Source organism: Perissodus microlepis, chromosome 15 (assembly GCF_051167445.1).
Source record: "Perissodus microlepis isolate ML-2025 ecotype Zambia chromosome 15, ASM5116744v1, whole genome shotgun sequence".
NCBI lineage: Eukaryota > Metazoa > Chordata > Actinopteri > Cichliformes > Cichlidae > Perissodus > Perissodus microlepis.
In genome coordinates this window covers 30,557,397-30,583,837 of record NC_140475.1, presented here as the reverse complement: position 1 = coordinate 30,583,837, position 26,441 = coordinate 30,557,397, and the positions used below count along the sequence as shown (strand labels likewise).

At 41.3% G+C, this 26,441-nt stretch overlaps 2 protein-coding genes across 2 annotated transcripts; one reads left to right on the top strand and one right to left on the bottom strand.

The window, feature by feature from the left end:
- Window positions 1–1,626: 1,626 nt before the first annotated feature.
- gjb7 (gap junction protein beta 7) lies at window positions 1,627–3,709 on the top strand. Its single transcript, XM_084952947.1, has 2 exons — window positions 1,627–1,695; window positions 2,858–3,709. The coding sequence occupies exon 2, from the start codon at window positions 2,868–2,870 to the stop codon at window positions 3,654–3,656; it is 789 nt and encodes a 262-aa protein (XP_084809073.1). The 5' UTR covers window positions 1,627–1,695; window positions 2,858–2,867; the 3' UTR covers window positions 3,657–3,709.
- Window positions 3,710–8,284: 4,575 nt separating this feature from the next.
- On the bottom strand, window positions 8,285–26,121 carry znf292b (zinc finger protein 292b). The gene is made up of 8 exons (XM_084952946.1): window positions 25,921–26,121; window positions 21,035–21,189; window positions 20,819–20,894; window positions 20,564–20,699; window positions 19,351–19,553; window positions 18,149–18,285; window positions 17,497–17,638; window positions 8,285–15,478 (listed from the first exon to the last, which is right to left on the bottom strand). Exons 1-8 carry the CDS (start codon window positions 26,083–26,085, stop codon window positions 8,831–8,833), a joined length of 7,662 nt encoding a protein of 2,553 aa, XP_084809072.1. The 5' UTR covers window positions 26,086–26,121; the 3' UTR covers window positions 8,285–8,830.
- Between the last annotated feature and the right edge of the window lie 320 nt (window positions 26,122–26,441).

Genomic DNA, 26,441 nt, shown 5'->3' with positions numbered 1-26,441 from the left:
ATACAGTAATATATACAAAACTGCTGTGTCATATTGAGTAAGCTGTTTATTTATTATTAATTCTGCCATATAACGTTTTGGTAAATGGCATAATTTCTTACACGCGTCTTCAGCCTGCACTGCATTTTCTCAAAAACAAGGCATCTAAATATGCGACTGGACATAGTGTCTGAAGTTCCTCTAAAACATTTCCAAGGACACTTTCACGGAAATTACATAACACCAAAGACTGCAGACAGCATAACTGAGTTTTACTGTCGCTGAGGTTACATAGTGACAAAAACATTTTTTATATACTGGCTTCACATTATAGGTGGGACACCTGTACCTGTATCTAATTTGTGTAATATACTGGGATATTTATAATTAGAGCTGTTTGTTATATTTTGTAACTTTTGAATATATTGTATTATTTAATTTAACATAGTTAGTTACTGTCTTGGAGCAACTGCAACCACATCATTTACTCTGGTATTAACAAAGTATTCTGATCTCAAGATATTTATTCTACATCACATCTTCTAAGTGATTTCTACCCAGAAAAAAGTATAACAAAAAGAAGATTATGAAGTTTAGTAATTCAGAAAAATTATTAATTTATTGATTTAATTAACTTTTTAAAAGTAGTAGAGTAATAATGTAGTATTCAGTAGTATTGCAGTAATTCTGAGGTCTCCCAGGATGGCACACCAACATGTCTTGTTTACTGTGATTATTAATCATTTACATCTACATTTGTTAGAGCACTAAAGGACGAGAACAGCTACGATACATCCTGTCGCCTGTGATCCTAGTGGTAAAGGAAGTACTAAAGACATAGAGACCTTAATGTTGTTCACTTAATTCAACATCATTATTCCCTGAGCTCAGGTTATTGTAACATCTGCAACTGACCAACACAAAAGTCACCCAAAGTTCAAGCTCACAGCTGTAGAAAACATTCACACGTGACAAGGTGCTGACTGCTGGCATGCAGTTGAGTCACTGGTTGGGTTTTGGGTGCCCAAGTATAGTAGGGGCTAACAATACTTTCACTCAACTAGTCATGGCAGATGGCTGCCTTTTCCTGACCCTCACTTGGCAACAGTGGGAAGGGAAATCTTTACCACTGCACTTGCACTTGCCTTTGAACAAGCCTCAGAAATTATCTGATAGTTGGAGTTTCTTTGTATAATTCTGGGTTATTGTAGACTCTTTACCTTATAATATAAAGCACTTTGAGGCAACTGTTGTTGTGATTTTGTGCTATATGAATAAACTTATATGAAAATGAGGCATGAAAATGGCAGCTTGAAGACTCAGGCCTTAGGTTTGATGTATGATTAATTTATCAGCAGGTAAGGAGATCGCATTCTCATCAAAGTTGCATGTTTCCATCCTGCCAGATAGAAGAGGATAGAAAGACAACACAGCTGAAACGGTGCATGTTTCCCCCCCACAATGAGCTTGAACAGGCAGCACATATTTACATTAGACAGCTCCATGGTGATGATGTCTATCTCTGCACAAACACAGACACTCACAGGTAGGAAAACAAAACAAAAAGTGTGTGATCCAGCCAGCCACAGGCTGCTGTTATGTCTTCCTGGAAAGGTGTGGCACTGAGCTCTTACCTGCAAGTAAGCAGTGAAGGACGCGCAGTTGATACTCGACACAATCCGCTACCAGAGAGAAGAACGCCCTCCAGCACCACCGGTAAGCTATCTGCTGTGTCTTTACTGTATGACAGAAATACAACCTCCTCACTATGTCTGTGGGTGATGTTACTCTCTGTGTTTGGACAGTTATACAGTACCATAAGAGTATATCATACGTGACATTTTGGGGCATTCAAAAGGTAAAAAGCTTTTTTGGATCACTACAGAAAAGTGGAAGGACCTTTGAGAATATGTTATTAGACTTTGAGAACACTTTAGCAGGTTCGGAAACAAGAAAGAGAAACTTGGTTGTATTTCCACACGTATGTGTATGTATGTGTGTTTGTTGTTTCGTGTTTCAGAATAGAATATTGCATCTGTGACAAAGTGTGATCCCAAAAATTGTCAGTTGCAATATATCTTGTAATCCTTCTTTGATGTAGCCTGTATAGAATCTGCCAGTGTCTAAGGCTGGATAACCAGCTGGGGGAAAGGGCGTAGGGAAGCTTTGTGCAGTTTTGAATAACTGCAAATTAGTTTCAGTGGATCACAGAGCTACTTTTACTATTATATAAGAATCATGTATCACAAGTAGTTGGGTGAAAATTTTAATATCAATTATAAATATTTGTTTTTACCATAAATGATCTTGTAATTTCCTGTAATTAATCTAGCCCCATACAGATGAGATCAGACCAATTAATCGGTAAAAATCATGTTTTTCTAAGGTGCCTCAGCCTCAGCGCTTCTTTGCAATGATCTTTCATGCGTCTGGAACTGTACAGGAGAGACAACCAGAGGCTCTCTCATTTGATTATTGGATGATGGTAGAGCACTAATATGTTGGTCCAAAATGTCCCCTTGGGGTTCAGTCAGGTTGATGGTGACTTTTGGTCCAAATCAAAGTGCAGTTAGATCCATGGGTACTTTGACACAGTTTCTGTAATGTTACTCTAATGTTGGTGAATTGATGTGTGGCAAGCTTTACAGTGGATCTTATACTAAATCATGCCTGAAGTACAGACTTTAGCTTTAATAAAAACGATTGCATGAACTATAGCCATTTTTATACATTATGCTTGTCCAAAAACGTATGTATATAATACATATCGCAAAATGAAAAGAAACAAGGAAACTGCATACATAATGCATGTGATTTAAAGTTAAGTTGACATCCTATGACTTTGGTTGTACATGACTATTGGTTTGTTCCCTGACAGGAGATCAAAGATGAACTGGGGTTTTCTAGAGAATGTCCTCAGTGGGGTCAACAAGTACTCCACTGGAATTGGGCGAATCTGGCTCTCTGTGGTCTTCCTCTTCAGGATCTTGGTGTATGTGGCAGCAGCTGAGCAGGTGTGGAAGGACGAGCAGAAGGATTTTGTTTGTAACACACAGCAGCCCGGCTGTGAGAACGCCTGCTTCGACCACTTCTTCCCTATTTCGCAGGTACGTCTCTGGGCTCTGCAGCTCATCATGGTGTCAACCCCTTCACTGCTAGTAGCCCTTCATGTGGGTTACCGGGAGTACCGAGAGGCTAAACACAAGCGAAAACTGTACCAGGACAAGGGGCGCATCGATGGAGGTCTTTTCTGCACCTACACTGTGAGCCTCATCTTCAAGACAGCCTTTGAGGTGGGCTCCCTGCTGGCTTTCTACTTCCTGTATAATGGCTTTGAGGTCCCGATGCTGCTGCAGTGCAGCCAGAGCCCGTGCCCCAACACAGTGGACTGTTTCATTGCCAAAGCCACAGAGAAGAAGATCTTCCTCTACATCATGGGTTGCACTTCAGTACTATGCATTGTTCTGAACTTCACTGAGCTCATGTACATTGTGTGGAAACAGCTTTGGAAATGTTTAACGAGGAAGTATATTCCCATGGAAAAGAAGATGTTCAGCCACAGCCAGCCATCTGTTTCCATTGTCAACAAGTCTGCCTCAAATGAACCCACAGCAAACACAGAGGTGTGTATGACACAGCCAGCAGCTGCTCAGGAAAACCTGCCTGACCAGTCCTAGTGGGCTGGGACACTGCCAACATCTGACACTGAAAGAACCTCAAATGAAACCCAATACACACACTAAAATATATATATATATATATATATATATATATATATATATATATATATATATATATATATATATATATATATATATATATATATATATATATATATATATATATATATATATATATATGCTAGCCAAACGAGGAGATAGAAGTCACTGACATCAACACGAGGAAGCTCCTGACTGTATGATATGTGTAAGGAAGGAGGCTGCGGACTCCAGGATGAGACAACAAACATCCACAAGTACATAAGGAAGATGGCCACGACCAACCGTGTGCTCAATGAATACCTCAAGCAGCAGAAACCCAAGAAAGAGTAGGAACCATCATGGAAAGACAGGCCGCTGCACACAATGCACCACTGGCAGATAGAGGAAGTGGCTGACATCGACAAATCCGACCAGTGGCTGGACAAAGCTGGAATGAAAGACAGCACAATAGCATTAATTATGGCAGCACATGAACAAGCTCTAAGTACAAGAGCCATAGAGACTCCAGGTGCAGGCTGTACAAAGATGCCCCTGAGACAATCCAGCAAATAACAGCAGGGTGCAAGATGCTAGCAGGCAGGGCATACATGGAACACCATAACCAGGTGGCCGGCATAGTATACAGGAACATCTGTGCCGAGTATGGCCTGGAAGCCCTGAGATCAAAATGGGGGACGCCCCCTAGTGTGGTCGAGAATGGCCGTGCTAAGATCCTGTGGGACTTCCAGATACAGATGGACAAAATGGTGATGGCTAACCAACTGGACATAGTAGTGGTGGACAAGCAGAGGAAGACGGCCGTAGTGATAGAGGTAGCAATACCGAAATACCGCAACATCAGGAAGAAGGAACACGAGAAGCTGGAGAAGTACCAAGGGCTCATAGAAGAGCTTGAGAAGATGTGGAGGGTGAAGGTAACAAACCCCAGTCACCACTCACAACACTCAAACACAGTGTGCTTCTCAATAGCTTTTATTGTTGTTGACTCTTGTTCCAGACAGTTGTGATCGCTTGATGAGCTGCAGCTGGCACAGCCCCTCAAGCCAGCTGCACCACCTCTCCCCTGCTGATGTCCATACATTATGATGTCCATACATTATGTATAATAATGAGAAATGACACAGGGAAAAGTATTGAAGATAGGTAAGATAAGTGCAAAAAAAGCATGGACAGTCATGACACCAGCTAAAATCTATCAGTAATTAGAAAGCAATCCTGCCACCTAGTGCAAATTAATACCAGCTGGTTCAGTCCCAACTGATGGCCTATAAAAAGGTGTCTAATTATCAAGGAGTCACACAAGAAACATCTCATGACTGGTAAAACCCAGTGAGGTTGCGCAAGACTATCATAGCCTTATTATTGCTAAATATACTGATGGCATTGGTTACAGGAGAATTTCTAAACTACTGAAGGTCTCAGTGAGCACTGTTGGGGCCATAAGTGAAAATAATATCATTTCACCATAAACCTGCCACGACCAGATGCTCCCTGCAAGATTTCAGACAGAGGAGTGAAAGGAATTGTCCAAAAGCTAAGGAATACTTGTGGAGAGCTGCTGAAACACCTGGAGTCAACAGGTACAATTGTTCAAAGGAAAGCAAGTAATGCACTCAAATGCCATGACCTGTATGCATAGCCACCATGCAAAACTCCAACACTGAAGAAAAAGCATGTTGAAGTTTGCTCAAGAAGATTTATGTTTGGAGGTCAAAAGGGACTGCAAACCGAAAACACCATACCAACAGCAAGGTTTGGAGGTGTAACATAATGGTGTGGGGCTATAAAGCAGGATGAATGGGAAAAATGTACTGAAACATTCTGCCATCCACAATGGCAATGATCCCAAACACAGTCACAGAAACACTACATTGGCTTTCGAGAAAGAAAATGAAGCTGCTAGAATGGGGGGGTCAATATCTCTGTCTAAATAAATAAATAAATCTGGGTAAATTCCCAGATGATTAAACATGCAACTATTTTGCTGGTAATACCTGAAATGAGTAAAGAAAATCAACAGCCTATTTATGCAAGATAATTCATAATTTTATTGGGGGGCTATACTGGTTGGGTCTGATTTTTGGGGGGACATAACCCTCCTAACCCCCCTGGAAATTACGCCCCTGGCTCAGAGTTCACAGAAGGGGCCCACTTCAGGATTTTTGAAGACAGTTTGTGTGGAAGAATAGGCCAAAATTAAACCCGAGCAAAGTCTGTAACTAGTTTCTCCATACAGGAGGTGTCTTTAAGCTGTCAAAAGTATTAAATAAATTTCAGTATGAGCGCTCCGAGAGAGTCAAAAAGTGCTATATGACAAACAGTCCATTTACCATGTGTGTCATTTGTTTTTTTTTTTGTTTTTTGTTTTGTTTTTTTGGATGGGTTTGTTATCGACATCTGGTGAGAATTTCATGTTGATAGCAAGTTTGAAAATATATTCACTGGTGACATGTTTATTACTTAATTTAACTGCTGTATGTATAGATGTGTATAGTGATTGAGAAAGGTAATCTCCAAGTTGTGACAGGCCTTGAAAAACTACAAACCATGATTACATAGTTTGCAGAATAACCTTTGGAGGCAACATTTTCTATATGAAAATACTGACAAACTTTTTTTTTTTCTTCCCCCAGTTAAGTGAAGTTGACAGGCATTTATATACTCACAGCCCTCTTAAGATCATTTCAGTCAGGGTTTGGTCTGGACTGTGAAACATTTATTCTTTTCTTTTTCAGCCAGTCTGTTGTAGATTTGCTCCTGTTATTGAAATCACTGTCTGAACACAGTACAGAGAAGCTAACTACACTCTACTCCCAGAGAGGTCAATTACCTTGTTAATAGTGTTACATCCTTATTGCACATGACTCTGGATGCTCCAGAGAATAGAGAGCCTCATATCATAAGTTGGATTCCATGGTGTAACTCTCAAACGTGCACTTTAACCCATAAACCTGACATTAAATGGCATCTCACTAATTTAGAAAATCTTCATTTAGCCTGAAAGAATTGTTTGTTACTCTATTTAAAGTCCTCCGTAAAGATGCTCCCAAGTCTCACAAATAACCAAATGTGACCTCCACCTCTGTTCTTTCAGGGTCTGTAACTTGAAATGATTTCATAGTGTGAAGATAACATTTTGCATGGTTTAATTAAAGGGGTATGAGGTGGTACATCCCTATTCTCTTTTGAGGAATTTTGAATGTTCTCCATATACTGACAATGTTGTGGCTGCTGCTATTGTCATGCTAAACTTAAGATGCTTTGTCTTTTGTTTTCTTTCTCAATCTGCAAAGCTATGATGTCTGCTGTGGGGGGGAAAAAGTCTTTCACATTTCTAAATGGTCCTTCTGTAACTCATTGAACTGATATCAACAAGCACTTTAGATAATATTCCACAGGAACGTCCTTTATTGGTATGTTTGAGAGGATGACTTCAACTGAAACCCCCTGCAGTAATAGTTAACACTGACAGGTTTTGCTTAGCTAGCATAGTTAACATTAACAATTTATTCTTTTTCTTTAAATCTGTATGAATAAAATGCTATACTTGTTTATGAACATTTGAAGTGAAATAAAGAATGATTAGAAGGCCCTTGAACAAAGTCTGCTGTCTGCTCCTTCTGATTCCCTGCTTTGATGGACAGTTAACCCATGAAGTGTGTTCTAAAACAAGGTGGCCATATCATCTATTTTTAAAATTGACCAGTGCACTGGTCACAGTAAAAGTATAGCATTTGAAACACAGGATAAGATGACTTGCACTGAAATAACTTTATGCGCTTAACAATTTGAAAATTGTTCAAATGAAAAGTGACACACTAAATAACTTTCCATTTTAACAATTTTCAAATTGTTAAGCGCATAGTTATTTCAGTGTGACCAGTGCAGTAGGTACTGCACTGGTCTTTAAATGGGACCAGTGCCTCTGGGAGGCAGAGCCTTCAGTTTAAAGGCCCCTCTTCTATAGAACCAGCTTGCACTGGATGTTTCTTCTTCACTCACTATGTGTTAATAGACCTCTGCACTGAATCATACCTGTTATTAATCTCTGGCTCTCTTCCACAGCATGTCTTTCATCCAGTCTTCCTTTTCTCTCCCCAAACGGTTGTGGCAGATGGCCGCCCCTCCCTGAGCCTGGTTCTGATGGAGTTTTTCCTTCCCACTGTCGCCAAGTGCTTGCTCATAGATGGTCATGATTGTTGGCTTTTTCTCTGTATGTATTATTGTAGGGTCTACCTTACAATATCAAGTGCTTTGAGGAGACTGTTGTTGTGATTTGGTGCTGTATAAATAAAACTGAAATTGAACATACAGTTCAATCCAGTATTCATACAATGGGGATGTAGTTCTTTGCTGCCTGAATTTTCTTTCTGTCTGCCCATGAAAATGTATCAAGCAATTGTCCAATTACATTTGGGCCTATATGTGTGTTATATATGTGTAATATATAAAAACAGCTGCAACTCCACTTTTTTTTAAGTTAAACCCATAAACTGCTTGATTAAATATTTGTTCCTACTCAAATAATTACATTATGCAAGATATGTGAATGCAGGAAAAAAAAAAACCAAACACACACACACTTACAAAACACTGGTGAATATTTAATATGAGAACATCTGTTTGTCATTCAAAAAACCTTTCCACAAAATCATTATCATCATCAGTGTGCATGCAGGAGCTCCAGACATTACATCATGAAAGGCATCAATTTTTTGCACCCCCAACACACATACATTACACAAAAAAAAAAAAAAAAAAAAAAAAAAAAAAAAAAAATCGGGCTGCTAGCTGCAGTGGGTAATTTCAAACTATACACGACACAAACATCTTCAACCACAAACTACACAGTCAATTTCAGTCCACCAATCTCCAAGTTCCACAGGGATAATCAAGACACCCTAACCTGATGTCCTATTTCTACTAAACCCAAATGTTCTTTTTTGTATTTAAAAACATGCTTTACATTTTTCTAGTTAAAAAACAATAGACAACCATGTACAGGTAACAAGTGTTTATAGATGGATGTATAAAAAAACATTTTACATGTAGGGCCACCAGTGTGCAGCAGATTTTACTCATTCAAATCCTGAGATTCTGCTTCCAAAAGAAAAAAAGGAAAAAAAGTGTTAATTATATTTTTCTAACAACACAGCAGGACGCATGTCCTGCAGCTGTTTTAACATCAGGTCAGAGACAGACGATGAAAAGGCCGTGTCCAGGTATATTTTCACCTTGCTCAGTGATTTCAGATTCTGACGGTTGCTGAACCTGACACAGTTGCCTTTGGTGCTCAGGCTGAACGGATGCCTGCACTTTACTGCCTCCGAGACATTTCTCATCAACGGGTGCTCAGATTTATTCGACTGTTCTAGGAATTTTAAGAAGGACATTTCAAATCCCATTGGTTTAAAAGAAGCCAGCGGCACGCTCTGCTCAGTCCTCTCCTCCTGCATTACAGCGGGACATGAGGAGACAGCTTCATTGTCCTGGCCGTAAACCACGTCCGCCTTGGTTGGATGTGGAATCTTCTTGCGTTTCACAATTTTTTCAATGTATTTTCGTGGACGCCCTCGCTTGCGTTTGAGTATCACAGAACCATCAGAGATGCCATCATTTGATAATTTGCTGTCAAACAATGCTACAGGGATCCCTGCTGCAGCCCTTCTGCGTAGGATCGGCTTTGAGCATCCATACTCTCTACCTTCCAGGCTGGCGTCTGCAGCCGTCTCAACGTCTGACATGTCTGAGGTGTTGTCAGATTTGGAGTCGTCACTCCTGATTGAACGACACTTCTGCCGCGGAAACTTTTTGCAGAAGATAAAGTGACTTCTGTGCTGTTCCAGGTACTTTTCTGAAAGTCCGTGGCCAATGTAATGCTTCATTATACTCCGCTCTGACTTCATTACAGACTCGCAGCCTTTGATCATACAGGGGTACTGCAGAGGTAATTTCTTCGTGCACAAAGCGGACGCCTCCAGTTTAGATTTCAGTGAGGGTTTTCCATATTTAACCCAGTGATTGTTCTTTGACTTGCTAGCCCTCTTTGTGTCACTTGCTCTCAAAAACTTTTTATTAGTTTCAATGTTTTCTTTCCCGTTACTTGTCTTAGTAATTTGATAATGCAAAGTCTTTGAAGTCTGTTTTGCGCCATCTTTTATTTGTTGACTCTTTAATTTAGACTGGTGCAGATCCTGATGCTTTTTCATCATATGTCTGATCAGATTTGACTTTGTGGCATATGAACGGTCACAGCCTTCAATTTCACACTTGAAAGAACCATTTAAATGTTCTGGTTTGGCCAGCTTTATATCTTTGTGCTCACCTTTGATGTGAGCTACGTAACTCCTGAAAGCAGTGAAGGATTCCTTACATCCTTGATGGCCACAAGCAAACTTGCCGAGCCTGACGCTGGACAACAGACTGCCGACTTTATCTAGACTAAATTCGTGGAGCTGGACATAATGCTGAAAGAGGTTGGGTACTTGTTGGAAAACACGGGAGCAGTCTTTGACTTGGCATCTGAACTCAGAAACCTGAGGGAACTCTGCCTCTGGCTCATCCTCGTGGTCCAGTTCATTCGCAGCCTCAGACTGGTCTTGCTCTTTGTTTACCTCCAGTGCCGACAGGGCAGACTGGTGAACAGCCCTGTAGTGGAGGATCAGATTGTGCTGGATAGTAAAAGCTGCCACGCAGCCTTGATGAACACAGCGATATGGTCTGTATGGACTCATTGCATCACCTAACTTGGGCTTCCTCTCTTTAGTCTTCTTTGTAACATCTATACTTGGCTGAACTATTGAGTGCCTATTGAAAGCTGAATGCTTGTTGGAGGACTGTGGCTCCTTAGCCTGAGCTGTGCCCAAGAGAGCCTGGGTGAGCAAAGGTGACACTGTAGGTAAGGAGTCGCCAATCACTGGATGCTGAACAGGCAAGTTTCTTTGCTGTTCATGTAACCATTGTTCTGCTGCTTTTACTGGCGGGAAGGATGTAGCTGAAGTATGTGCCTGTCTCGAAGGAGTCACTGGTTGGTTATGCGTGTGAGCTGCTTGCAAAGGACAGATCACTGTGGAGCGAATGTCTTGCTGAAACTTGTTATTCGTTATGACTGTGTTAGTGCAGGGCCCCAGCACCTGTGATGGGTAATCCCGTTTTGTGGCATCTTTGAGCGGACACACATGTGTCCCGTTCTTCACTGTCGTGTTGTACCGAGCCTCTGGAGCAGAGTTTATACCCACAGGTTGGTTTTGAATAGCAGCGGACGCAGCATCTTTGGCCAGCCTGCGCTTTAAATCTAAATCCGCAATTTCTTTAGCTGATAATTTGTGAGCTGACTGGTAGTGAGCTCTGAGGTTTGAGTTTCGAGTGAATGCCTTACTACATTTCTGACATTTAAAAGGAGCATATAGGCCATATCGTTTTTTAACCACATTCACCATCTCAATTGTGTAGCTGTGGGTTTTTGAGAGGTGTTTCCACAGGGCTTCACTGGAACTGGAACTAAAGGTGCAGTCCTCCTTCTCACAAGCAAATGGCTTAATCAAGGCTGATGAAATTGATTTACGCGGTTTGACTTTTGCACATTTGGTCTGGTTGTTTGCAGCTTGCTGCACAGAAACATTTAACATTTGATCAGCAACTTCTCTGACCAAGTTGAGCCTTTCAAATGCACTCTGAATTTCGGTCATGTACTGCTGTTGGCTGGCTGACAGTTGGTATGGTTCAGGCTCTGGATCATTTGCCACAATGACTCTGGGACTTGGTACCTCCTGTTGTGGTATAACAGTATCTCTGAAACAAGTAAAACTTTGTGTGTTCAGCAATAGTTCAATTTCATCAGAGGTCTGTGGCATAACTACAGAATTTTCTTCAAAAAATTGTCCTTGACTAATAAAATCTGTCTTTGCATCATTAGACAATGGATTATATCCAGAATTATTGGAAGAGGTACCTGCTGGATCGAGAGATATGGCTTTAGCATCAGCGTTGGAGGAGTTACACATGCTGTTCCGACGCTGCAAGTCGCCAGCCAAAATCTGCTCACGCAGTCTCTTTTTAATGCCTTGGTCAAAAGCTTTTCTCTGCACCTCAATCTGACTGCTACTTATTGCTGCTGGACTAAGCTGATTTTCAGGTATCAGTGTGTGTGTCACTGAGTTTAAATCTGGATCTGGTGTGTGGATATTGTCAGACTGATATCCTTCATTGTGGATCTCCCCAGGAGTCTCGTTTTTAGGGGCAGATCTGGGGACAGCCGCAGAAGGGTTTTCTGTGAGGATTTGTGAAAACAGTGGGTCTGGGAATTCTGTTCCTGAAAATATATCCATACTTGGCTGAGGATAATGGGCTGAACTGTATGAGCAGTCTTGCTTCACCTGAACATTTTCTGTGTGCTGTATTACTGAGCTACCTGTCAAACGCTCACCAGCTCCTAGGGGAACACAGGGGTTTTGGAACATTGTCTGTGGGGTAGGTGTGTGCACAAAGAGATCAGACATGTTGGATTCAGTCATAATTTGTTTAAGAATATCATCATTTGCCTCATTGCTGCCATATGTCTGCAAGTTATTTGGTGGATAATTACGTGTGGGGTAATCTTTTGTAGCTGCTGAAGCACTTGTTACAGATTGATGATGCTTCTCCTGGTACACAGCAGCAGGGTTATAAGAAAGTTGAGGGGTGCCGACTGTTTGCTCTGAATTAAGATCAAGGAATGATCTTGGCAAATCTGCATTCAGTTCTGAATCACTGTAGGGTTTGCAAGTTGTTCGTTTGGACAAGTGGCCTCCGAGGGATTTAGGACTATCAAACTGTCTAAAACACCTCCGACAAACAAATTTCCCATCCTTAATAATCGCTGGCCATTTAATCCTTTTGTTTTTTCTGCGTCGCACCTCATCTTCGGCGACAATAGGGCCATCTATAGGCAGGACCATACTACTCTTTTGGATTTCGTTGTTTGCAGAAGGAAAATTCATCTGTAGATGATTTTGCACAGTTTTTGTTTGTTCAGGTATCTTGGCACCAGGGGCTAAACTGCTTTGAATCTGTGATGAATATGATGGACAGGCATCAGTTTGTTCCAACACTTCCTTTGCACCATTCACGTACGAGGGACGAACTGGCTGGGGCCTACTGTTCTGTGGTGACTGCAAGGACTCTGCTGGTCTCTCCGTAACTGATCCCATCACAGAACAGGATGGGACACCAAGCGACACAACAGAACTATTAGGAGTCATTTGCAGGTTCGCTTGCAGGCTAGGTGGATAGACTTGAGAAGAACCACAGTTTTGAACTTGTTCGCTTCCAGCAACTGGATGCCAACTGTGACTGCCTGAAGCTTGAGGGTGTTCAATTGTGGGATTTCTATTGCTCCCTAACTGAGAGAGAACAATGGGATTCAAAACATTTGCCATTAGCAGCGAACCATTATGGGTGAGGCCTGGTGAAGAAAGCGAGGGCAGGTCAGAATAGTTTAAACTGTTACCCATGTTGGTATAAGGTGATTGGATAACGTTCTGTCTTTGAACTCCATGAATTGTTACTCTACTGTTTTGCTGGTTCTGAAGCTGCGAGACTGAACTGAGATGCTCCACAGACGATTTGCTCTGTGCTGGAGCATAGGTTGTTTTGATGTTAGTTCGAGCAACTTTCCATTGCTCATAGAAATCTGGGTGAACCGCTTTCATGTGCTTGGTGACACTCCTGTAGGAGCTGTAATGCCTCGGACAGGTTTCTAATGCGCAGTGAAATCGCTCTCTCTGTTCTGGAGAGTTGTCCGCTCTGTTCCCAGCTAGCTGCTGAGGACTTACTGTTGGAGGGAGTGGCTGCAAAACTGCAGGCTCTACAGAGTTGTGAGGCAGCTGTACTGTTAAGCAGTTGCTAGTAGACGGTGGCTCTTGCTTTACTGGCAAATTTAAGTTAGAGTTGTAATTAACTGAATCAGTATTCTGAATATTAGAGAACATCTGCGGTTGGCTATGTAAGACATTATTTAAACTGGCTTCAAATGAAGGTACAGACTGATTCTGTTGGGGCGCTCTTTGATAATCAGACAAATTATCTCTATATCTTTGAGTTTCAGACAAGCTGGAACAGACAGACTGAATCACAGAATTGCTTAAATTGTGTGTATGACTGCTTGAAAAAGCTGTGTCTTCATGTTCGCTTGTATATTGTTTTAATGTGTCCACAGGTTCTTCTGAAGATGTCAGCAAAGTCTCAGTGGGTACCGGCAGCCGTCCACGATCTTGATCAACACTCTCCGTTTCAGTGCTCCAGTTCTCCTGTTGCATTTGCTCAGCGAGTGAAGGGCTGGGTTGCCCATTTTGTAGGGTTTGTTCAGAGGACTGGTTTTCCTCTTCTTGAGTCACATGCCTGTCCTGGTGTAAATCCAGCTGCTGTTGTGAATGGAATACTTTTCCACAGTCCACAACTTTACAGGTAAAAGTTTTATAATGCTGTGCCTCGTGGTCATACAGTTTGAAGGCTGCATTGAAAATTTTTCCACAGTTTGGAAACATGCATTTAGCTTTAAACACAGAATGTGTTTTCCTATGTATTAGGAGCTCAGTGTTGGACAAGAAACTTGCCTTGCAGTTCAACTGTATGCAGATGTAAGGTTTTACACCACAGTGGACCTGCAAGTGATCATTAAGATGAGTGACACTAATGAAGTGGCGACGGCAGTACTGGCAAACAACCTTTTTGCTCTGCATCTCAAGGAACGTCTTTGCTTCCTCATTATCCCCATGAGCTTTGACATGTGCAATAAGATTTTTGAAAAATTTGAAGCTCCTCCTGCATTTTCCAACAGGGCACATGTTGTCCTCACTACACTCCACATTAAGCCTAGCCACACTGGTCTGACCCTTGTAAGCCAACCCCCCGTTACACCCCGAGGGGTCACCATTTACAGAAAGATTGTGCTGCGTTTTGGATTCAAAGGCTGCAATAACAGGGGCAGCTGTTTTGGGATTAGCCAGTTTCTTGCTTGTTTTCAGTGCAGTCAGCCTTTCCTTGCACGATTGTTTCACATGTGATGTTACATGGGGAATTAATGTGTCTTTTGAGGTAAATGTCTGAGCACATATTGGGCAGGTGTACATTCCCTTGCTTAGATGAGTCTGTGCGTGTCGTACAATCCTATGGCCGAGAAACTCTTTGTCGCACAGCACACAGTACTGCATGTAGGCCTGCCAGTTTCTGAACCTGGCAGATATAAAACCTTTTTCTCTCAGTTTCTTCATTTCTCTGTTTTTCTGTTTCTTGTCTGTAACATCTTTGAGTTCGTAGGTGCCAGTAACTAAGTTGTCTGGAACATTATTAAACCCCCTTAGGCTCATGACGTCCTCCTCTTCTTCAGGGCTCTCTGTATCATTCAGCAAATCAATCGATGACACTATGGAAGCTTCTTCGCCCATTAGTGCCAAGCAGTGACGCTTTAGCGCTTTCCAATCCCAAAATTCTGGGTCAAAGGACCACTGAGTTTTTAACACTAGCAAGAGTTCACATCGCAGCGAGTTGGGAACCAGCAAATCCTCCTCCTCTAGTTTTTGATCAGGTTCATTATAAAGAGTCTCCACAGCATAGTAAGACTCAACAGTGGGTTCTAGGAGGAACTCTGTCAGCTGACAGGCTCGCTTCACTTCCAAGTCAGATGGAAGCAAACAGGAAATTGTTTTACACACAGTGGCTTTACTGTTCCCATCACCTGATTCCATCCGTAGAGCCCTGATGCACATTTCGATGCACACTGGCAGGCCAACACGGTCAATCTGTGAAGGGGACAGACACACACACACAAAAAAGCTAAATTATTTTAAGCATGTTTCAACTTATTCTGAACTGCTCTGGCTATATTAATAAAGAAGACCCATTTCATTAAAAATACGTTATTTGGTTATTAAGTTACTACAATCGAAATGGACAAGACCGGGGAATAGGAAAGAGATAGATGAAGAAGAGAGAAGTCGGGAGGAGGCTCAACAAAAAGACAAAAAGGAAAGAAAACAGAGGAAAAGAGACTAAAAATCCATGAGCACCACAGTAGGGAAACCACAGCAACAACCAACATAATAAATGTTGAATGCTACCGAGTGGCATACAGTACTAATAATGCATATGTTTAGAGGCAGCAGCCAACCAAAACGGTGTGTGTCTGTGTAACCTGTTTGCTAAGATACAGTGTTGAAAGTTAGGCAGATCTAGTCCTCCTTTGTAGCATTTTTAAGATAATACGTGGGGGCTTATCTTTCCAAAGGAATTTAGAGACCTAAACCAGTCTGGTGATGGTTTACTCGGGATCATTAAAAACAAATAATTGATTCTTGGCAAGACCATTTTTATTGAAGCGACCCTTCCCATGAAAGATATGGGTAGAGATTTCCATCTAGTGGGATGTAGTTTAATTTAGTTAAATCTGCAAGCTTAGGAGAGACATTAATACCTAAATATTCAATATTTCCAGATAGCAGTGGGCTAGAAGAGGAATTATGGAAGGAGCAATTAATCAGAAGAACTGTAGATTTGAACCAGTTTATCGAATAATCTGAAACTTTTGAAAAAGAGTTTAATGCAGTATCTCAGGGAGAGCGGTTTGTGAGTGTTGGAAAAAAAAGCAATACATCCGCATAAAGACAGATTTTATGTTCTACATTCTTCCATCTTATGCCCGTAAACACTTTAGCCTAATTGCTGCTGCTGCTAGTGGTTCGATAAAAATTGCAAACAGTGCAGGGGAGAGTGGGCATCTCTGCCAGGTGACATCTTCCAGCTTCTGCCAGGAGACAGAAGCTGGAAGATGTTTGGTCATTTGTCCTGCCACATGCTGTTGGGGTAGTATTTTGTGCCCAAAAACTACGACACACCATAATCCCCATTCCACAGACCTTTACACTGGGCACAACACAATCAGACAAGTACCGTTCTCCTGGCGACTGCCAAACCCAGACTTATCTGTTGGATTTCCAGAAAAGAAGCGTGAATTCATCACTCAATTCAATTTTATTTATAAAGCGCCAAATCACAACAGCAGTAACCTCAAGGTGCTTTATATTCTAAGGTAGACCCTACAATAATAATAAGAAATACTCAATGCATCATGGGAATCCCCCAGCAGCCTACGCTTATTGCAGCATAATTAAGGGAGGATTCAGGGTCACCTGATCCAGCACTAACTATATGCTTTAGCAAAAAGAGAACATGTCTCCACTGTTGTAGAGTCCATTTACATTGCGCTTGTTGATGTAAAGCTTGGATGCAGCTGCTCGGCCGTGGAAACCCATTCAATGAAGCTCTCTACATACTGTTCTTTCAAACTGATCTGAAGGTCACATTAAGTTTGGAGTTCTGTTCTGACTGACTCTGCAGAAAGTTTGCAACCTATATGCTGACTGTGATTTTATGTGGCCTACCGCTTCATGGCAGAGTTGCTGTTGTTTCCAATCACTTCTACTTTGTTACAGTAACAGCTGACAGTGGAATATTTAGTAGCAATGACATTTCACGACTGGCCTTACATTGGATTGCATGAGACATCCTATCACGATACCAAGCTGGAATTCACTGAGCTTGTGAGAACCACCCGTTCTTTCACAAATGTTTGTAGATGCAGTCTGCATGCCTAAGTGCTTCATTCTACACACGTGATCTGAACACCTGAACTCAATTTAAATGGGTGAGTGAACACTTTTGGCAATATGGTGTGGATAGCTCAAAGGCAAAGGATAACAGTTGCAGTCAATCATTGGGTCCAAATGTTTGAATATACTGAAGCAGATGACTTTCCACTAACCTCTGACTGAATGACCTTGATGAGGAACAGGATGTGGTACACAGTAATTGACAATAAAGACATCTGGCGACATCTGTCAAGAAAGGCCTGCTCTGATGGTTCCAATCGCTTCAGCAGCTTGCTCCAAAACAGTGTGAGTTCCCTGGTTAGAAGACAGACAACTTGCTCAATACTGATTACATCACCAACCTCCTAATACAGCGGTCTCCAACCTTTTTTGCGCCACGGACCGGTTTATGCTCGACAATATTTTCACGGACCGGCCTTGTCGCGTGTCGCGGATAAATACAACAAAATAAAACTAGTACCGGTACCGAAAAAAAGAAGATTTATTCATAACACACGTGAAAAGACCCAGGAAAAGCGAGTTAACGATAAAAACGATAACAAAATAACGCTGAAAACCGATAAAAACCCTGAAAACCATACATTTCACACCTGAGCGTCAACTCTCGCGGCCCGGTACCAAACGACTCACGGACCGGTACCGGTCCGAGGACCGGGGGTTGGGGACCACTGTCCTAATAGTACCCAACAATATGGAGGAAAAGAGAAGAAGTATGCTGATTCTATAACTTTACTTTTTTCTTATTTTTCTAAAAAATAAAATAAAATAGTGGTCAGCATCAAATCAGAGAACTTTTCTTCTTACCAAGCACAGTATGTGTCTCCTTGGAGAAGCTGCCGGGTCAGGAAGGCCGAGCATAAACTGAAAGCTGCATTATCGTCTCCCTCAGACTCTAGGTTGCAAATCATCTCTAATGCATCACGGCAGTCCTCCTTTGAAAGCTTTACCGATAGAAACAACATAACCACATATGAAATCACCCAAGTGATGAAACCAAACGTTCAGTAATTTTGAAACTTTTAAATGTTGCCTACCTATTACAAGAAAACATAAGAAGACAACAGCACCAATAGAGTAAGGGCACAAATAAGGCTAGCAGCAAAGTGACATCATGATGTGCCAAGTTACCTTTTTAATACCAGGGGAGTATTTCGACAGCATTCAGTGACTGTAGCTTGAAAATGTGTTTGAAAACACTCAAACTTGAAAGGCTCATACTAGATAGTCACACACACAGGAAACCTTTCACATTATCACAATTTTAATACAATGTTGTAAAAACAGTATTTGCCCTTTTTCCTTTTTTTTGGCATATTTGTTACACTTTAGTATCAGACAAAGATAACCTGACTAAATACATAATGCACTTTTATTTATGAATGTAAAAAAATAAATAAATAAATAAAAAATAAAAAATCCTACATGAGCCTGTGTAAAAAAAGCCTTTGCCCCATAAACCTAATAAACCTCCAGCATTTGCAGGAACTGACAATTACTCTTTCAAATCATTGTTGAGGAATTTTGTTCCACTGTTCTTTGCAGAATTGCTTTCATTTTCAGCCACTGAAGGGGTTTTGAGCATGAACTGTCTGTTTAAGGCCATGCCAAATCATCTCAACTGGGCTTACTGTGACTAGATTACTCCAAAACCTGCACTTTATTTTTCTGACTTGGTGTGTTATAGATCATTGTTCTGATGCATAACCCAAGTGTGCTTGAGCTGCAGGGAACCAACCAGCTTAAGTTAGTGCTCTCTGTACAACTTTCCCCTTACCTTACACATAAAATCTCAGTTTTCCCACTAAACCTGCTTTTTCAAACCAACCCCCGATTCCTAACACACAAACACAAAGTCCAACAACACAACTGCTGGCCTGTGTAGGATAAACAGCAGATGACAGATGAAACCCTCAGGTTGACAGTCTATGAAAACATATAAAACTTAACCCGCTACTAAGTGTGACCACAGCACTTTATGCATAATTAAATAACCCAATGAAACTCACCTCCTCCATAAGCTGATTCTGCTCTGCAGTACCACAGAGGCACACAAGATACAGCTGCTTGAAGGATCCGTTCACTTGGAAGGCTGAGGACTGGCAGCAGGTCTTTGCCAGCAGTGCAGCCTTCTCTAGCTTCTTCTCCTTCATCAGCTGCTTCACTCTCATCCCCAACAGTACGATTCCCTCCTGTGCTAGGAATTCCTCAACTGAAACATTCAATATGCACTTTTTAAAAATTCATGTTCAGTATCTTAATTTTTTTTTTTTTTTATGGAAGTGCTCAACAATTTTCTTCCCAGTAAAATCTTAAACACTGTATTGCTAATGCCGAGGCTGCATAAAATCTACTTTAAACCCTTTTCACTTATTGTACTTGAAGACGTGCAACATTAAGAGGATCTGGTTAGACCCTCTTAATGTGATTAATTGGGCCTCCAGCGACAGTGAGGAATCTTGAAGTCATTTGTAACCAGGAAATGTCCTTTTCCTCTCATATTAAACAAAACAGACTACACACTTTCATCTGAGCAATACTGTCAAAATTTGGAGCTTCCTGTCGCAATGACGCAGAAGAAGTAGTCTTACTTCCAGGCTCGACTAATGTACGAGAAGCTGACAAGTTCCAAACAGCACTTCCGTCAGCATGCACCTTATGTATGGAGAGATTTAGAGCACAGGACGGGAGGTAGAGTATTCACCTGTTCGTTTAAGATCATACTTCAATTTTCTTTTTGGTGAAGCTTATTGTTTGGAGTTGGTGAAGCACCAGTCACTAACTTAAGTCTGATCTCTGCTGTGCTTACGTTGTTGCAATAAATGGCTGCCCCTCGCTGGGCTTGGATCTGATGATTTGAAGTTACTCAAATTACTGAATTCTCCAGAGGAACCCACCTGAGGGATTAATAAAGTTTTATCTACTCTCTAATTTGAATTGAAAAATAAGAACTGAGGTTGTGAACTTCAATTTTTACTGTTCAATCACTGCTCCAAACATATTTAACAGGAAATATTTTGTTATTCCTTCTCTGATATTTTGTTACTTTTTTTTTATTTAACCTGTAGTGTTAATCACTCTGACCATTATTTCAGTTCTATAAAGCACACTATGTTTTCAAAGGTGCTGCACAAAGCACATTGTTATTTTTACTAGTATTTAATTAAAAGCACAGGATCTTTCCAAATAACAACACAACGTGAAGAAGAGGCCTGCACTCACCTTGTTCTGTAGGAAGGTTTTCATTGGACAGAAGGCCTTGCAGCGTCCTGTTGGACCAAACACCGTCATACTTGCCCAAAGCAGACAACGGGGACAGCTGAGCAATTCCATTCTGTTTAAGATTGCTGTGAGCAAACTGTACACAACAGGAAAACTCCATGAGGTCTGAATGTGAGTAGCAAAAGCATGCTTATGAAGTCCAGCTTAGAGCCGACATTTTGAATACTTTATTTGGAAAGTTGAAATCTTCTTTACCTGAACACATGACTTCAACTCGTTCCATACGGCATGTGGAATATCCTTCAGTGAGAGTAAAAGCTCGAGGAAACTCCTGTAGACCGAACCACAGAAACAGCAAACTGACCTCTGATGGACTGATTTTACAGGAAAATGTGTAACTCAACGTTGTTACAGGACAGTATCCAACAAACGTTCCATGAATGTAAAGTCTGTATCTGCAGTTATACTTACAGTGAGAGTCTCTCAACTACAAGAGAAACATTTTCACACTGCAGAGAGAGGTATGGAGAGGCATGGGCATAATTCACCAGGGCCACCGTGTACACTTTCACCAGAGGCAAAGGCTCCTCCTCCACCCTCCACCGACCTGCATACTCCAACAATGTCTGCAAGGGGAACCAAAGTCACTCACTTAGCAACAATGAAAAAACAAAAAAACAAAACATACCAGTCCATTTGCTAAAGTTTAATCCTAATTGTGTGAGGCATTCACACTGTAGTGATCCTGTTTCTCTTTATTCTTCTACCTTATTCTAGTTGCTCAGACCTTGATTGGTTAACTACTCCCTCAGTTTTCATCCGATTTTCACCATTCAAACTTTAAACTGTTCTGCTCCTTCTGCTAATGCCTGCTATATCTTTTGGTGCTCATAACTTTTATACTTTTTGAGATATTAAGCTTTTTATGCCATTTTTTGGCCCATTTTGCTGAATGGGACCACATTATCAGTGTGATCACCAGCTTTGCTTGCCAGGCTGAGCCATGTTTTAGCTCAGTGAGATGAGCAGCCGTTCTCAGAGCAGGAGGCCCGGGTTTGAATCCCGCTTATGACAAAAAAATTTTCAGTTAACAGTTCAACTGTTAACTCTTTTCAACACAAATTTCAGCTTTTTCACCTCTTTTCAGCACAAATTCTGGCTTCTTCAGCTGTTTTCAGCACAAACTTCAGCTTCTTTACCTCTTTTCAGCACAAATTCTGCTGATTCACCTGTTTTCAGCGCAAAGTTCTGCTTCTTAACCTCTTTTCAGCAGAATTCTCAGCCTCTTCAACTCTATTCTGCACAAATTTCAGTTTCTTCACCTCTTTTCAGCAAATTTCAGCTTCTGCTGCACAGTGCACATTTTTTCTCTCATCATATCTTTGTTTTGGACCAGAACTGGTTTGGCTCTGTGGGTTGAGCAACTGCCATGAGACGCGGCAGTAAAGGTTCGAGTCCTACCTGTGACGGTTGCCACACATCTTCCCCGCTTGCATGCACTCTGCTTTCTTGACACTCTTCAGTGTACCCTTTCACATACAGCCATCTTCAGCAAGCACTTCTGCTTCTACACCTCTTTTCCGCAGACAATTCTGCTTTTCAGCTGTTTTCAGCAGATTCCACTACACAGCATTCACACTGCATTTTCGCAGGAAATGCAACTTTTTCTAGTGACAATAATATTACAACAGGTGTTTAAATAAAGTATTCTTCATCTCCCCGTCTCATTTTCCTGCAGGGAAGACAGGCAGGCTTCAGGATAACGGCCCAAAAGCCTGCCTGTCACAGACAATGTGATGGAGGAACCTTGAAATGAGAGTTAAACAAAACAAAAAGATCTCTGACATGATGACAGGCTTCCATCCTTATGTACAACACCTGATACCAACAGGCAACAGTGCAAACCACTGAGCGACCAGCAGCACTTGTTATTGTAATCAACTGCTTCAGCGAAATCCAATTTTAGTGTACTTATTTAACAGAATACACATTTAAGTTTAGAGGTTTTACTAGTTTTACAAATGATTTAGATCATGATCTCACAGCTAGCTACAATAAAATAAGAAAAACATTTTATTAAATGAATGTAAAAGTAGAAAAGTTCAAACTTATCATCTCATCCACATCGGCCTACAGCCTTTCTGTCACCTCAGTCTGCAGCGCTTTCCCTGTACAGCTCTGCTTTCTGGCCAGAAAGCGTCTGAATTTTATATAGCAAAGTTTGACAGCACCAACAAGGTGATTCACAGATAGCTACTGAGAAAAACTTGGTATGCCTTGTGTCCAAAGGGGGTATCTTTGCTGTAGGGACGTTCACAGCAGCAACAACTCATTACTGACTAGCTGACAAAGCTTTGTTAAATAAACAAGCTGTGGCTGTTCTTGACCAGTAGTTTTTATAGACACTATTTAGGTCTATTAAAGGTCTAGTGTTGACCACAGAAAGAGACATACTGTGACAGTATCATCATTTGTGAAAAACCTCTGCTTGCAACTGAAGGTTAAAAAATGGGTTCAATTCATTCAGATTTTTTTGTATTCAAAGTAGAAAAAAAAAACATTTAAAAGTTGATTTGAGTTAGTGCAATTCAACCAGTGCGATCTGGTTGAAAATGGAGGTAATTTACCCTTTTCTCTGATCAACATTTTGTGCTGCTGAAAACAGACGTTATGATGGTGTAGATGTCAATAATAATTCATTGTTCAAAATAACAACCCTCAGGTCAAAGGCTCACAGTTTTACAAGTGGCTTATGAAAAAAATGTTTGTCATATTTTAAATATGAATGTAATTTAATTAACAAAATGCATTATTTCAATTTTAATCTGAAATATTTAACAGAACTTTCAAATAATATGATCTAGTACAGCGGTACCCAACCCCGGTACCGGTCCGTGAGTCGTTTGGTACCGTGCCGCGAGGGTTCATGCTTGGGTGTGAAATTTATGGTTTTCAGGGTTTTTTTATTTATTTATTTTTTATTGTTAACTCCGTTTCCCTGGGTCTTTTCCTATGTGTTATGAATAAATCATCTTTTTTTTGGGTACCGGTACTGGTTTTATTTTGTTGTATTTATCAACTTCTGGAGGCTGACAGCAGATTTTTTTCGGTATAAAACAATTGGCAGTGGATGGAGCAGCTACAAAGATTGCTTTTCTTCACGTCAGACTTCGCTCCGGGATTCCCTCTAGTTTTTTTCCCAGTTTATACTGCAGGTATGTTTTTAGTTGTAAATGTGGGTTTCCATGGTGACAATGGCACGCTGCAGAGCTGTGCTTTAAACAAAGCATCAAAGCAAAGCAAAGAATTGTATTGAGAACTTTTTTATAATCCAATTACTCAATGAACTGCTGCAGCCATATATCCTACACAATATACTGCTTATAGAAACCTTACTGCTTATAGAAACCTCAACCTCTTTGTTTTAGCCTCAAACGAAAAGCAGCACAATTAACTATCACTTGGGATTTTCCTAACCTGATGTGGTTAGTGGATGCTAAGGCTGTTTTTTAAGATAGGTATAGCAGTCGGTACGCAATCGGCTCGATGTCCTACATTCTTGTTTTGTTTGTGTCACATACAGAGGTGGCACTGAGACACTGCAGACGAGCACACTGCTCTACGTCTGCAGACATATGTGGGACCATAAGTTTGGCCTGAGTCATTCCTGTTAAGGACCTTTTACATGTCTGTATGTCACCGTTTTGTGCCCACTCCACACGTACTAGATGCGCCTGCTCCATGTCATTCAGAAGCATGTATCTCTCATACATAAAAAAAGAAAGCTTTGGAACTATTCCCATTAGTGAAGAGTGTGTTCTTTCTACAACACTGTTTCCCTCCCGAGGTCGTGTTATGACACAAGTTTATGTGCCTAAAGTCCACATGACATCATGTGGTTGGTTGGTTGTGGCTAATAGACTTACTAACACTAAAAAGTTCAGGGGACCACTTTTCTACTACCCACAATGAGTTTTATGTTAATTCAATTGTATTTATACATCGCCAAATCACAACAACAGTTGCCTCATTGAGCTATATATTGTAAGGCAGACCCTACAATAGTACAACAGCAAAACCCCCAGCAATCATATTACCTATGAACTCTGGCGACAGTGGGGGGAAATCAACTCCCTTTTAACAGGAAGAAACCTCCAGCACAACCAGGCTCAGGGAGGGACTTTTAAAAGCAGCTACCCAAACAAAGTAGTGCCGCTTACTGCTAAAGACACAGATAGGATATATTTTCCACTTTCACTTAGTTTGAACATAAAACTCATTGTTCCAGCCAGGGGCAGCACTAGAGTGAGCCCCTTGACTAACTGAATTTTAGTGTCCTTATTTTCCTCTCAGTTATTGATTCTGTCACTGGTTAGCTGACACGTGATAAAACTGATTAGGTTCATCAAATATCTGCAAAAGCATTTCTATTCATCACCATCAGCAGCCTGACTTCACAGGCACTTCCTGACGTAACCACTGTACTCAAGACAAGGCGAACACACTGAAGACCACCACCACAATGAGCCCGAGGATACTCCGCGTAGAGTCCCCATCCCCGCTCTCTCACGCTCTCAAAACGACCAGCACACCTCTGTAGACTCCACCCGGTGCACAAGCTCACAAACGGCCACTGGACAGGCTCCAAGTGAGACTGCTGGTAATTTATGCTGCATTGTCTTCAGCGTGAAACTGAGACAGAAAACGACGTGCCCCCTTCTGCAGGCGGGCGTTCCGTTCCGCACGTACACAGCAGAAATCCATCGCGGGATTAACTGACAACTCCTTTCTTTTCCCAGGTGCAATCGTACCAAATGTGCTGCAGCTGCTCCTAAAATCCAGCCGAACGGAAATTTGCTGGCCTTAGGGTTGTTACCGAGAGACAGGCGACCAAATTACGCTCACGTGCACGAGCATGTAGCCAAACATACAAGGGTAAAGAACTGATGCTAGGCACCCATATCCGCCAGACGCGCTAAGCGTATCAATGTAATGGAAGCCACCGTAAATAAAACAAGTCATGTTCTTATTGCTGGTATAGGTCATTTTACCTGAACGACTCTTAACACCAACATTGCCAAAGGTAATTACCTCATGCAGACACAGCTTTAAGCTAACGTTTGTTTCAGATGCTCAACATTTAAGCTGAAGTTTACGAGCCTGTGTGTATTCACCAACCTGTGACTACTAGACACGCTTCTATTCTGGACATAGTCAAAACAACAACTAGCGAGTGCTTCCAAGAACTACTCAGTTTTGAAAGCAGGGCTTTCTCTGGAATATCAGTATGTGTGTAGCGTTGTTATCAATGCTAGCTGATTAGCTTGTTGGCTTAAGCGTAAAGAAAAGCAACTCACCCCACAAAACTCTTGACAATACTTCGAAGATGATTCTTCTGGAGAGTCGATGCTTTCTCTACTCAAGATTTCTTGCAATTCTTGCAAACGTTTTTTAAGTTCCTCAGTCGTTTCACTGATACCAATGGCAGGACTACGATCCTGTTCGGCCTCCTCGTCCGCCATCTTCACACCCAGCTTCTGCGCGTAACCACTGCTACGTAATCACGTAAGTACACATTTTACGAGTTCACGTCATTCCCCCCGTCGTGCCGACAGCACGTACAGAGAATTTCAGCTTTGTTGTTGTGATGGCAGCTTGTCATGTGAGTTCCTGCTACTTAGCGAAAATTAGTTTGCGAGAGTAGGTTCAAATAACAGATAAAACACCCTCAAAATCTCTGATTTTGTCAAGCCAGACTCACTGTGGATTTTGTTTCTTCTTTTTCTTTTGGCTGCTTCATTAAGAGGTTAAACCAGTACATCATATGCCTCCATCTCATCCTATCCCTAATATCATCCTCTGCCGCTCTGATCCTCCT